The 14,901-nt window shown below is 35.8% G+C and overlaps 1 protein-coding gene across 2 annotated transcripts in view; it reads left to right on the forward strand.

Annotated features, from left to right (window-relative positions):
• DPH6 (diphthamine biosynthesis 6) overlaps positions 1-14,901 on the forward strand; it is a 209,978-nt gene that overhangs the window by 70,035 nt on the left and 125,042 nt on the right. For both annotated transcript variants that reach the window (XM_057420207.1, XM_057420208.1), the window contains exons 7-8: positions 1,185-1,279; positions 6,836-6,923. In XM_057420207.1, the coding sequence (XP_057276190.1) occupies positions 1,185-1,279; positions 6,836-6,923 (183 nt within the window). The remainder of the gene's footprint in view (positions 1-1,184; positions 1,280-6,835; positions 6,924-14,901) is intronic.

Here is a 14,901-nt window from a genome sequence, read left to right on the forward strand (position 1 = left end):
ATCGCCCATGCTCCCTGGGCAGGTTTTTAACCACTCACAGCTGGTGCCGCCCCTCCTGGCTCCATCCCCTGTTAGTCCCTGCTCGCCAGCAGAGCTGCCGGCTTCTGGGCAGGTCCTGTCAAGGACCTGAGGCTCCCTCGGTGGCTGTTGCCACTATGAGTTGAGGCTCCTGGACCCTGAGCTTCCTCCCCTTCTCAGATGTTGAAGGCGTCCTCTCTCAAGCTGCTCACCTCAGCAATGGACTCACCTCAGTAATTGAAAAAACATGGACAGGACTTGGCTTGAAGAAGCTAGTTCTGGAACACTTCAGAAGGTGATATAATCCGCTGATCAGATGAATTTATGTTGCAGAAAAATGGAAGCTGTCCCCATGCTCAGGCATGGTATAGGTACTTGATTACTATCCACCAGTACAGTACAATTATACGGAATTACAGTGAACTATTTGGCAATTGTGCGCTCCTTAACTCCAGCAAAAGAACTTTAATTCCTGCTCCACAGGTCATATCTCATCTATAAAGCAGGGCATAGTCACATCTCTCATTTTGAATAGATTGGTTTATGTTGTTACATGTTTTAGTGGAATATCCAGAGCTTCAAAAATATTCATAAATGTGTGTGTTGACTTAGAAACTATATTCAGTACAATTTATAAAGGAAATGACGTTACTACCTCTCTAGGTTTTACTTTTGACTTAGAAAACTTTTGTTCTATTTTTTCACTTTTTCTTTTTTTAAGAATGTATTTTTAACAAAATACAGAATGCAATTGTTGAACCTGTTGCCAAAAAGTGTATTCGTTGTATGCTACTATGTGAAGTGCTACTTCTTGTGAGGATTTACAGTATAAGTTTCTCACAGAAATGAACTATCTATGCTAAGGAAAGATAGGCAAATACAGGAATCTGAGCATCCTGTCATGGCCACTGAGGAGGAAGAACTAGGAATTCATTCATTTATCTGAATGTTACATTGGCCGTTCTACTTAAAATAGAACATTGGTAATTTTTAGACCATTGTCATACAAATATTAAGAAGCGATAACCCTCTGTATGATATTTGGGTTTTTTTCAGCCTTGTAATGGGTAGTCTTTTAGGAAGTGCACACTGAAATTTTCAACAAAATTTATTTAATAGACTGCTTTAATGTAATACTTCTGTGTTTAATTTTCCTTTTTTGTTAGCTTTCTGAGAAATACGGAGTCCATGTTTGTGGAGAAGGTGGAGAATACGAAACATTCACTCTGGACTGCCCTCTATTTAAGAAGAAAATAGTTGTGTAAGAAACAGTTTCTTCCAACTCCTCATATTAAAGCAATGGGAACATATTCACATTTAGCTTGAGGCAACTTTTGCTGGCAGAGGTAAAACATGTCCTCCAACTTCACAAACACTCACTTTGTCTAACACTGGCAAAGTCCTCTGAAAACCTAAATCAATACCTGACAAGACAAGGTCTTCATAGGGGGCTATAAACTTTTTAGACATTTGCACTTTCATTTACTTGCTGATTATGGCATGCAGTAAAACTGGTAGCTACACACTGACACTTTTATTCTTTCATGAAGTGTGAATTGCCTGTAATATTTATCTTTCATTACAGCTACATTTGATAAAATGCCACATCAGTAGCCTGTGGGTTCTATTAACTCTGTGTGTGTGTTTTAAGTTTAGTAGCTTAGAATGATAATGATAAACATTTTTCTGTGATTTTTAGAGAATATTTTAAACACAAACTTTGTGTGGATCCATCTCATTTACACTGAGTAGTTTATTCCTTTGACATAAATTGCCAAAAATCTGTGGAGTGGGGTATGGGAAATATTTGTGTCTTGATGCAGACAGACTCTAGTTTGTTAAATAGCTATGCCTGTTTGCTTTGAGTGAGATGTTTTGACTGCTGTTCCTTTTCTTAGCCTAGTAAACAGGCTAGTAATAATGAGTTGGTGATACTCAATTATTTTAGGGAAGGTCAAGATTATGGAGCATATAGACATGATTAAGGCTTTCATGGTAAAGGTCTTTTGTTTAATTTTTCTGCAAGACTGCGATCTGCCCGTATGAGGAACAGAGAACTAAGAGCTGTTAGTTTCATTTCATTGCATGCATTCGGGAGAAGAAAAGCAATAGACAAACTGGTAAAAGGGATGGCAGCTACGCTGGCAGATGTCTGCTGAGCTAACAGTTGACTGGGAGGTATGTTCTTGGAGTAAACTAAAAAACTAGATAATCTGAGTCTAGAGATATCTCCTTGCAGGAAAGCTATGAAATTCTTCAGTAAAAATAAACTTCAGAAAGTAGCAATGTAGAATCTTTAAACTCTAAGTTCATGGATGGGATTATGAATGTATGTGCCAGATGAGAATCTTGAAGATTCACTGAGGGGAGCCGAGTGCCAGGTAGAAGCCATATGTTTTGAACCAACCTGCTGAATAGTGGGAGTTGGAGAGTTAAGCAGGAAGTTAGAGTAAAACCTTTATGATGCTTGGGTACATCTTATCACAAGTAAACCAGGGGATGAAGGACAAAACTTCCTAATAAGCCCCCAGATATAATCAGTTCAGTCTCTTCTAGCAAAAAAAAAAAGAAAACATTGTGAAATCATTGCTAGAGCACAATTCAATCTTGCATTTAAAGCCTGATATGATTTCTATTGAATCGACAAATTCTTATTGGTTCCAGTAGGTGTCAGAGGCAGAATTTTGTGAAGATTTGTCATTAGAGTACGCTACCCATTGCCAGCTGTGTGGCCTATTCAGCATTTATATTGCAGCACATGCAACAAAAAGTATGCTTCAGAAAGATAGTTTTTAACTGACAGACTAAATATACTTGTATCAGTTTTTGCACTTGAATGTGTTTGGCTGATTATTTACATTCTTCCTATTTATTTTGGAACTGCTTATGTTACAGATTAAACCTGTGAGTTTATTGTAATTGGATGCATAATTTCCCTATACTCCTTTTCAAAGCTCTAGTAGCATAGATACATCTCATTAGAAATTCTTGGTTGGTGGAGTGTAGAAAGATCTTTTTTTGTTGTTGTTGGTTGTTTTTTTGTTGCATAGAATTTGAGGAACACTTTCAGAAAAAGTACCTTGTGCTCTTTATTTGGGATCAACCAAATACAAGTTTAGGTAGGAATATTTTATAATATGTGCTAAATGTATTTCTGTCTATCAGTGGTTTAATAAGCAACCAACCAGCTCAGAAAACCTAAAAAAGAGGTTGTCTGGCTGAGTTGTCTGTATTTCTACTGGTGACAATCCAAATAATAATGAAAGTTAAATTCACCAAAACTACAGGAAAAGACAAATATTTGCACATAAATATGCACATCAGTGCATATTTAATAACAGATATATGACACAGCAGACTGTTAAACAGTTACTCAACTAGTTCTAAATATATATTTCAGTAATGGAAATTGAATAACTGCACTGGTATTGTATGTCTCTGGCTTGATTAGTCCTGCTTAGCTCTTAAAATATTAATGTCATAAAGACATATCTTTTGAGGAGCCATTCATGTGAAATCTATTAGTTTATGAGTTTCTAAAGGAAAATATTTTGTATTTTTTTCATATATTACAAGCTTTTATTTATTTTCTACTCTTCATTTTTGCTTCTCATATGCACAGAATCAAAACAGACATTTGTAATCATGTTAAATGTACTAGCATAGTTTCCAAATATTAGGTAGCCATAGTTCTGGTACACATCCTCATACAGTTTTTGAAGCCTAAATGGGTTTGTAAGAATTACAATTCAGAGGTTGAAACCTGTCAGGATTTTCAAGGTCCTTAAATTCCTGAAGTCCTCCAAGAGGTCCTTCGTAGATAAAGTTTCCAGAGAAGAAATTGAAGATTACTTTTGCCACTGAAACAGGGGTGATGGATTAACCTTGGCTGGCAGCCAAGTGAGCACCAAGCTGCTATCACTAGAATGGTAGGGGGAGAAAATAAGGTGAAAAATCTTGTAGGTCAAGATAAGAACAGGGTGATGGCTTACTAACTACTGTCATAGGCAAACCTAACTCAACTTGGGAAAAATTATTGCCAATTGAAAAAAAAAAAAGAGTTTGATAGTTAGAAACAAAGACAAAACTAAAACTACCTTCTCTCCCCACCTCATTCTTCGCAGGCCTAACTTTACTCTTTGTTCCTGAATCTTTTAAATCCTCCCCACTGAGCAGGGGAGAGAATAGGGGTTGTGGTCTGTTCATAACACTGTGTCTCTGCTGCTTCCTTTTCTTTGTGCTTTTTCCCTGCTTCAGCCTGGGTCTGTTTCATGGGCTACAGTCCTTCATGAGCTGCTACAGTGTGGGTCTTTCACATGGGGTACAGTTCTCCAGGAGCAAACTGCTCCAGCATGTGTTGCCTATGGAGCAGCCTGTTTGTTCCTGTCAGGTAACTTGCTCATGCATGGAATCCTCTCCAGTGGCTGCAGTTCCTGCCAGGAGCCTGCTCCAGCATGGGGAAACCTGCTAGTTCAGGAAAAGAAAAATGTAGCCGTGATGTGTTACTACAGAGAAGTGGGAGTCTTGTTAATGTAAGACTATATGATAAATTTTGCTTTAGAATATTAAATTGAATTCTTACCATCCTTCTTAATCTTCATTAAGAAATATGCCTCACAAAGGAAACCCATCAGATTAAGTGAAATATTTGAAAACAAACAAGATCTAGCAGTGAAAGCAAGATCTTAGAATTAAAGTATTCAAGCAAGAGTGAGCTGGTTTTTATCTGATTTCCCAGGTAGAGTACTGTAATCCATTTGTCAGCTTTCTTATGCTTAGTATTTGAGAGATAACAAGAGGTACCAAATCCTTCTTGCACTGATATTTAAAAATGCAATTGATTGACACCTGCTCAAATAAAAAATACGTATTTCTTACCTATGTGAGTGCCATCTAACATCTACTCATGATAAAGGCCCATTAGTATTTATGAAACACAGAATAGTTCAGTTTTTATTTTCAGGTAAATTGGCATATTTCAAATATTTGGGAAGTATAATTTTTCATTCATATACCTTATTATTAGCTCTATGTTCAGGTTTGTAATTCTGAGTTTAGAGTTAAAAGCAAATCTGTAAACATGAAAATAATCATGTACTGAGAGCACTGATTGTTACTCTCAGATTTCCTCTTAGTTTAGAATCATAGAATCATAGAATAGTTAGGGTTGGAAAGGGCCTTAAGATCATCTAGTTATTTCTCTTGTGAAAATGTTAGTGTTGTAAAATTATTAGATATTTCATAGATTTTCAAGCAGACTTCAGAGATATGATGATTATGACTCTAAATTTAGAATAATGATGTGTGTTTGGAGATGCTGACAGAAAATGTAGTACTTAGGAAAAAAATATTTTCTTTTTATATGTATTGTAATACTATTTTCAGTACCAAATAATCTACCTACTGTGACCCATCAGCTGAGAAATGTTGGCATATTAAACTAGATTATCTATGATAGTCCCATCAAATACATGTGTTAGCTGTATGTCATAGGAATGTACTCCATGCTGTTTGTTTGGGGTTTGTGTGACATTACTAGAAATCTGTCTTTATCATCTCATTGAATACTGTGAAGGTGACAAGGGAACTGTGTTTTCAAGAAAATTATCTGTGTATCCCTAGGCTTACCTATAACAGTTTGCAGATTTTATTGTACTGCATCTGAGTTTTTCTTATGTTTTGAGTTTCTCACTGTCTGATGTTTGTTTCCTAGAGCTACCTTTTCCCTAAGTAGTAAAACCATGCAGATGGATATAACAGATACTGCCTCTTGTGAATCAAAGTGTGACAGATTGTGTCTGTAAAAATGAAAACTAAAATTAACTAACTTGAATCAGCACACAGGAAGTTTATTGTTGTTACCAATACATTTGGCATTAAAAAGTTGTGTCTAGTAGTCTTCAGTATCAGATGCAAGATGGTTGAGTCAGTTTCTCATCATGAAGCATTGTATGTTGTTAATACTTCACTAACTAATCTCTGGAGCATTAATCAAGAGAATGGACTTCTAAGAAAAAAAAATAAATCTCCTGTTGATGAAATTAAAAGATTGCTTTACAGATTAGTCTTTAGAATGTAAAATGTTATTTATGCTTTCATAGACTGCAGCTAACTCTGGCTCTCTGTACTTGTCTGGAAGTGGGATTAGCAAGGAGAATTTTAAACACGCTCAAGTGAGTTGCAGCTGGGGTGTTGAAAAACATGTATCATACTAATTGTTGTTCGGCCTTGTGTGTTGGACAAGTAAAACATCTGTTTTTAGGTAACACAGGCCTGTGAAAGACTTAGAGTCACCCAATTGAACATGCTTGAGATTCCTGCCCTGCTATGAGAAATATCAAAGCACAGTGGTAAATTACACCTGCGCAAATCCCTGAACACAGGCGAAAACAGCAGGTTCAGTGATCCTCTAGCATGGATTGAGCTCTGCAGTGTGCTTGTGTCCCTGCTTGTGTGCCTCTGCCCAGGTGCTGCTTTGGGGATCCTCCAGAGTTGGTGAGGTAACAAAAATGAATTTACTCTTTCTATTTCATCTGTGGTTTTGTGGTTGTGCCTGCCTCCTGCCTGCTCTGGCTCACACGGGAGGTATAGTGTGTTCTTTTTGAAAATTGAAAATTAGGAAAGATAGTATAGTCCAACAATACAATTTTATATAGAAAACTTTTTTTCTTCGTTTCATACAAAATCTGTTTCGTAATTAAGTAAGAAATTAATAGATTGACAGTGAGTTACATTGGAATCTGTGTTACACATCGAGTAAGTATTGTCTATATGAATTTATGTACTAATATTTGATGCTAAGAATTTTGTATTCCAGAGATTCAGCTGAGGTGGTTGTGCATTCGGCTGATGCATTTGCACCTGTGGCCTACCTTCATTTTTTAAAATTACACCTGGAGAATAAGGCAAGTAGATTGCAAATGTCATCTTCCTTTAAAGCTGTATGCATGCTTTCTACTTTTATGTTGCTTTGTCACAGTTTGGAGTGAACCTACGTGTTCTTATGTGGGTGTACTTTCAAATAGCAATGTACATATTTAGTTGAATTTCAGAACTTAGCATAAGGAAAAAACACATATACTTCCTTGTGCCAAATGAATGAATGGGGTACTATATGTGTAGTATTTTTGATCTTGAAACCTCAAGGTGCTCAGCCAAGGCTACATGCTCAAGCACATGTGTAACCTGTGTAATACAGTTAGGCACACTGTGAAACACAGCTGTATTAGAAAACTGTATGAACAGTGTTGATTTGCTGGGAGGTGGCATCTTTTTTTGCTGTTTCTTATGTACAGTGAATGATTTAAAATATTACTGACCCACAAGTGCTCAAGTTTTAAATGTACTGGGTTTTATCTTTTCCATATGAGAGATGCATCTAATGAAAGTACTTCAAATCATGCAGAGAAGATTATCCTTGTCAAAGATCTTAAAGGAATTGTTATTTGTTCACTGGAATTCATTCTCTTAGCTTATGATTCCATAGAAACAGCAGAACAGGGATAGGATATCTAGTGGTTTAAGTATTGCAGACCTGTATGTGAGCTAAGAAGCTCAAAACAGAAGCTATTTTTCTATTTGTATCACTTTTTTATTTTTCTTTTCACTATTTTCTGGGTGCAATGATTTATTTCTTTTTTCCTCCTGAACATCTCTTGATTTTTCTGCTACTGTTGCAGTCATGTGTTTATAGGTCTCCCTCCTTCTTTCTAGATTGAAGATTGATGAACCTCTTCTAGGTGCAGGGATTGTTATAGAATGTTATTATATTGGTAGTTTACATTTCACGTCTCTTGAGCGACTACATTTCCTGAATGGCTTTCAATAGATCATGCCTTTCCCCCCCCTTTATTTTTATTTTTATTGTTCCAAACAGATAAAATATCTGTACACTTTTCTTCTATGACGGCCTCATTCTTGCCTTAGAAAGTAAATTGTATTTCATCCTGTCAATTTCTAGCTTGGGATTTCTTTCAAAAATAAAACATTAAATATTTGTGTGAGAGACTGTGAAAAGGATATCAACTAACTATGTGAAGCAAAACCAAATAGGCTGAATAAAGGAAGATTTTGGAGCAGGGCATGGTAGGGAAGAGTGATAATATATTAATATTTCTTTGGGAGCACTGACTTTATTGTTCATAGCGAACTTGATGCTGAGATGCACTGTACATCACTACAATGTGACAGACTAGGGAAAATGAAAAATAAAAGCTTTACATAAATCAGGAAAAAAATCATATTAAAATGCATAAAATTTTATATAAGAATCAGGATTTTACTTTTATCTGTTCAGAAGCTCTTTTCCCTTTCTTACGTAGATGTTTTAGATTTGGTTAAAGCCTCACAGTTTCAAGCAGCGTTGCAGTAAATCATATTTCAAATTCATTGTAGACAAAGCTGTCACACTCAGGGGTAAGTTTTACAGTGCCTTGTCCTGGGTTTTGGTGTATAAACTAACGTATAATTAAAAGGAAAATAGTTTGTCTTCTGCAGTGGTTGTTTTATAAGAAAAAGTATTGGAATCTTTTGGCTGTAGATTATTTTATGGCACATTAAAATAAGATGGGTTTTCAGGAAGTAATGAATATAAAAAATCAGTCAGTCTTTCAGAGCAAAACTTCTTACTAAGTTAGCATGGTTTATCTGCATAACAATAAAGAGATGCCTTCAGGATTGAGATGCCTGTGGTACTGTACTTTTTCTCATTATTTGATGCTTACAAGCCCTACAGTGCTTAAAAGCCAGTCCTACAATAACTAATTACTTCAGGGAAACACTGCTTTAGAAGAACTAACTTTAGTTTCAGGCTTTCAAGGGATTATTGAAAATTGGGCAAAAAGTACTCCGTTATGAACAATGTACAAAAGCAGCCAATTGTGTAAGCACTTTGAAACCATTAATAGACTGCCCAGTGATGTGTAATTCTAGTAAGTATTATGACATCACTTTTGTTATCATTTCAACTGATATATATACATATTTTTATTGTGTATTCATTCTTTGTTGTGTGCCACATGTGTTAATTTTATGGTTTTGAATTTACTGTTCTAATCATTATGCAATTATAGCTACTGTACCTTAGTCTCTGCTTGTTTTCCTCCTCTATAATGCATTTTCTTCAGCTAAACCTCTTCATGTTTAACTACAAAGCCTGCATAGAAATTTGTTTTAAATTATTTTTGGCAGCAAAATGAGTCCTTGTGCCTGGGGGAAAATAACATCTTACTGAGTGTTCTGGTTTAATACATTACTGTGCAACTTCAAGATGTATTTTTGCATAATAATTGAAGCTTTTTTTTCTTTAACACACCCTCTTTCCTTTCATTACCAGTGATACAGAAAAGGCTAAAGAGATAAATATACTATTGTGTTATTAAAATGTTATTAAAAGTTCCGTAAACACAGCTAAGGATAACTTTTTTGTAGGTATTTTACAAAAAAAAAATGAACAATAATGCTAATAAAGCACATGCTCAAAATTCAGGAATGCCTCATTTACTTCATGTTAAAAAAACAAGGTCACCAATCTAATATATATAATATGATACCTAGCTTCATCAATATTTTACTTTGATAGTAAGACTGCCACTTTGTACATTTAAACTGTAGGATGTTTTTTCTTGAGGGTGAAGAAATTTCTGAAGCATGCTCCAGAATCTTTAAATCAAGTATCACCTTTTTTATTTAATACAAAATTAATTTTGAATATTTTGAATTAGAAGAAAATACAACTGTGAAACAATTTTTTATTTTTTTTTAATTCTGACAGCACAACAACCTTGCAAAATATTTTGATTTTTCCCAATATTATGCTGTTCTGTTACTCTTAAGTTGTGTTGGCGTCTGAATCATCAGAAGCAGAAATTTGAGCCATTGGAACCTCTGCTGATGTACTGAGAGTTAGTGATAGTCCAGAATTGGAGGGAATTGAGTAGGGAATTCTACTACACTTGGTGGAAGAAAGGAGCCCATTTGCCCTTAAAAGATGGGAATCATGCCTGCTGCTGCTCTTTCTTGTAGCATACTATTGCATTATATTTACCTATCATATGTTGATACTGTAAAGCTTATTTGTCTTCCTGTTTGTAAAAGATCTTAACCTATGTGGGTGGAACACATTTCAGAAGTGCAGCTGTTACGCCGCTGTTAAACATCAGCAAATCTATTTCACAGGTCAGTTTGGAGATGATTTTAAAAACACTTGTAAAAGTTAGAAAAGGTCTTTTGGAGATACTTACATGCCTTATATATTAAAGAAGAAAAATTCTGCTGGTTAGACTTGATTTAATTTTGTAGCCTGTTTCTGTCCAGTTCCTTCTGGCCTGAATTATTTTAATTAATATCCTTTTAGGACTTTAGCTGTAGAATTAATCACTGTAAGTAATGTCAGGGGGAACAGGCAGGATTTTCAAGTTGCAAAATATGTTTTGTGGGTGCCATTTTTTGAATACTTTGTCATCATTGATACTTCTCCTAGGTAACCTTTGGTTTCTCTTCTACATCATAAGAATATAGATAAACCTTGTAGTTATGTTTTCAAAATTTTGTAACAAGTACTGCATTTTTTTTATAAACTGATTCATTTCAGACACTAAGATAGTAAATAAAAGATTTTCTTTCCTATTCCATTTGACTGCAGATTCAGTCCAGTTCTCTGAGAAAAGAGAAGTTTTTTTTCTTTTGTCACAATGAGGAGACTTTATTTGAAAGTCACTTAGAGTAAAGGACTGACTTTCCTATGAGTCTGTATGTTGTACTTCAAATACTGCAAGGACATGTATGCAATCTCTCTCATTGTATTTGTTTCAAGTAGTTCCGTTATAAAGGTACACCACAAAGAATAAAGGGATTATCATAGTCTCTCCTTATGTCTTCTGAGCTCTCTGCCCCACTGTATTCTCATTGCTGCTCAGTGGTAGAACTATCAGTTTTAGAATTGTGTTATGATAGGTTTTTATAGCAGTTTCTCTAGTGGAGAATGTAAGCTCTTTAAGAAGGCAGTCTGTTGTTTTCATAAAAGACCACTGCATGGAATTTTAGCTATATCAGTCAAAGTCCTAGCTCCAAGGCTTTTTCAACAGGAGATTTTGGATCTTGGAGCACTCGTGCATTTGCTTAGCTTCGTTCTGAACGCACTTACATCAATGACATGAGTGATGTGAATAATAGTTAAGCATATGCATGCATGCAGGCACTGATCCAAAATTAGGTTGGTATCACAATGTACAGTGGGTGTGGGAGAAACAGTGGAGCAAATGGGAAAATATATTGCTTCTGTGAAGTAACATGAAAATGTTAGGTGATAAAATAGGTTCTGTAGGATTTAATTAAAATGTCATTGTAGCAAGCTTGGTTTTTTTTTTTTTTTTTTGTTTGTTTTTAAAGTGATGAGAATATTATAAAGGGAAAATTTGTTTGTGGCAGTCTGTAACTTTAAGTTTTAAGTTCTTAGATTACTTTCGCTGTCGACAGGAATGGAAGACTAACGTTTGTATGAGATTTGAATATAACTACTAAACAGAGTCTGGCAACTCTTCTTAGGCTGGCATTGAGCCTGTTGTTCTTCTAGTGCCAGATTCCACACCTAATACTTCTGCTGTAGCCTGCACCTGTGCTGCTGTGGAAAGTGATTGATTACCTGTGTTTATGGAGCATTGTGGGAATCAACCTTGAATGAATCGTTGTGATGTATCATAGGCATCCATATCAACAGTAGTCTATAATTACTTTTATGGTCTTTAGTATATGTAAGGTGCATTGTAGGATTTCTAGTATTTCTTAGATTTTGCAACTGACCAGCTTCTTTATCTATGTGTGGAAACACAGATGTTTAATTTTATCTACATCTGTGAAGCAATATTAATATAAGCTTAACAATTTATAAAATACTGACTTGTTTAGGAAAAAGGAATGTGAGTGTCTATGACAGGAAAATTTCACACAGCATCAATTTTGCATATTTGTAGTATTAACAAATTGCAAAGCTACAGGGAGTTCTGTAGGTTACACCAAACCAGTTGTGATGCAGTCTGAGAGTCTCACCATATCCCGGTGAATTTTTTTATGAAGCACATTTTGCAGAAAACACTTTTAGAAAAATAGTTGAAAGAACAAATGACATAAAAATGGAATAGGTACTCTTTTCATGTTCACTTGCAGAGCGTGTAAATTCTGTCCTCCAGGTTACAGAATGGAGAGAAGTTACAGATCTGTAATACTACCTACAGAAGATACCTGTAGCTCCAGAGCTCTTGAAAGGTAATTCTGTAAAGCTTAAACGAGAAACAGTCATACTGGCAAGCTGGAACTGTGCCATTTCCATTTAACCTTTTTTGCTTAGGATGTTATATCATATTGAAGTTAAAATCCAGGTGATGTGAAAACAAAACCCAATGCAGCATGTGATAGTATCATTCACAGCACCATGTTAGTGCATCCTTACTCAGGGCATAGGACCAAAAGGTACAAACTCTGTGTTACATTAGTACTTGGAGAATGCCTGTGCTACCATGCAAACTGATTGTTTTGTGATAGACATTACAGATTACCGAGTGGAAGCAACTAGTTCAATAAAACAATAATTGTCAAGAAGGAAAAGGTAGCACTTCATGCTTCTATTTAGTCTTTATATTTCTCTAAAGTGAGATCTCATGGATAAAAAAATAAAATAGAACCTTCATTTTCTTTTTCTTTTTTTTTTTTCCATTTCTTAGTTCTTGTAGTATAATCCATCTTAAGATCTATTTCAATTAGGTTTGTGTTCCTGCTCCTTTATTTTTTGAGTCATACCTTAAGGGTTAGGGCCTATCAGGCAGCCCTCAGGGTAACAGCAAAATCTATCAACCCGACAGTGGTAGTCGAAGGTGTAATTCAATGAATGGAAAGTGGTATAGATGGTGTTGGATGCTTGTATGTTGTAATGTTGAAATGCATGTCATGTTTGTGCTAAACTGCAGTTTTTATCTTTGCACTATTATGTTACATTTAGTTGACTTCTTTTAACCTCTCATGTACAATTGATTCACATGAAGTAGATTATTACCTTGACTTTCATGCCTTTCTTGGAGGAATGAATAAACGGAGGTCCAATCAAAGAATATCAGCCCCTGTTAGAACATAGCTTTAGTGTTTACAGTACTTATAAAACTCCCCTTGAGCCCTTTTAGAGGCAGCGGAGCTGAGTTTCCTCTCATAGGTAATGACCTTTTCATAATTTAGCCTTCCTGGAGAATTTCAAAATACACTGCTTTAACTTAACTGGATCCTTTTTCTCTCCGGTGAAGCCAAATACCGATGTAAATGCTGAATTCTCCTTGCAGAATTCTCATGTGTACTGTGGTTTTCTGCCTTTTTTTTTTTCCTTTTTTTTTTTTTGCTTAATATCAAGAGAAAACTTTTTATAGGCATTTCATGTGGAAATTCTATAGCTAGTACACTAATTTGTAAGTTAAAAGAATACTAAGCAGTCTCTAATACATATGTAAGAATTGCCAAAGTCTGCGTATTTTGTCAACTTTTTATCTTGCTTTATTTGGCTTTATAATTATTTTTTGTGAATTTAGCTGACAGTAAAATGCAGAGTTTAGACACTATATGAAATTTGAGACTTTTTAAGCAGAAGAATCTGGAGTTGTTGCATGCAGTGATGTTCGGTTAATGTTCATGGATAAATTCTGTGATAATTCATGTTGATTTTAGATTAAGACAAGTAGTATTAGACAAGCTGGTGATCCCAGAGTCAACATGCACTGCAGATTAGGCTGTCTGGCAAAATCAGGTGGAAGACAGTAGGGGTTCTTATTGCTCTAAAATATAAAAGATATGCATGTATGCTGTAACTATGTGACTTGCTGAAAATATAATCCACGTGGAATTTTAGAATACTGGTCAGTACACACTCTGCCTGTGTATTTTGCTTTAAAAAATGCGCTGGGTAGTTTTCGTAGGCCTAAGGAAGCATTTGGGAAGAAGAGAAGATACAGTGAATTATTTTCCTTCCTTTTTAAAAAATTACTTTGTATAAATCTTGGGAAATGCTCTTTTCTGTATCTCAAAACTCTTCAGCATCCCAGACCATGCTGAGTTTGATGAAAGGGATACAAGGGATAGTGTTTGTGAGATGAACAGAAAGACTGCATTCATTGTGTTCCACAAAGTTTTAAAACTTTGTTAGTCTTTTGCACTGTTTCAAGTGTTTAGTGACAGTGTTAGTTATCAAATTTTGCACTGTTGTTCTTTTTTTTTCACTTAATTTAGGAATCATAGTTGTCCTGTATGTAATTGTGGAATAGGATTTCTTACTCATAGTATTCTATCTCTTATCCTGAGTCTCATTGGTTTTCATATTTGTTTTCCTTATTTACTACGCCATATGCATTTTTAGAATCATAGAATCATAGAATACTTAGGGTTGGAAAGGAGCTTAAGATCATCAAGTTCCACCCCCTGCCATGGGCAGGGACACTTCACACTAAACCATGTCACCCAAGGCTCTCTCCAACCTGATCTTGAACACTGCCAGGGATGGACCATTCACAACCTCCCTGGGCAACCCATTCCAGTGCCTCACCATCCTTACAGCAAAGAACTTCTTCCTTATATCCAACCTGAACTTCCCCTGTTTAAGTCTAAACCCATTACCCCTTGCCCTGTCACTGTTGTCCCTAATGAAGAGTCCCTCCCCAGCATCCTTATAGGCCCCCTTCAGATACTGGAAGGCTGCTATGAGGTCTCCACGCAGCCTTCTCTTCTCCAGGCTGAACAGCTCCAACTTCCTCAGTCTGTCTTCATACGGGAGGTGCTCCAGTCCCCTGATCATCCTCGTGGCCCTCCTCTGGATTTGTTCCAACAGTTCCATGTCCTTTTTATGTTGAGGATACC

The sequence above is a fragment of the Pezoporus wallicus genome, unplaced genomic scaffold (genome assembly GCF_028554395.1).
Source record: "Pezoporus wallicus isolate ANWC-B61680 ecotype Strahan unplaced genomic scaffold, APGP_CSIRO_Pwel_v1 contig_5418, whole genome shotgun sequence".
Lineage (NCBI taxonomy): Eukaryota > Metazoa > Chordata > Aves > Psittaciformes > Psittacidae > Pezoporus > Pezoporus wallicus.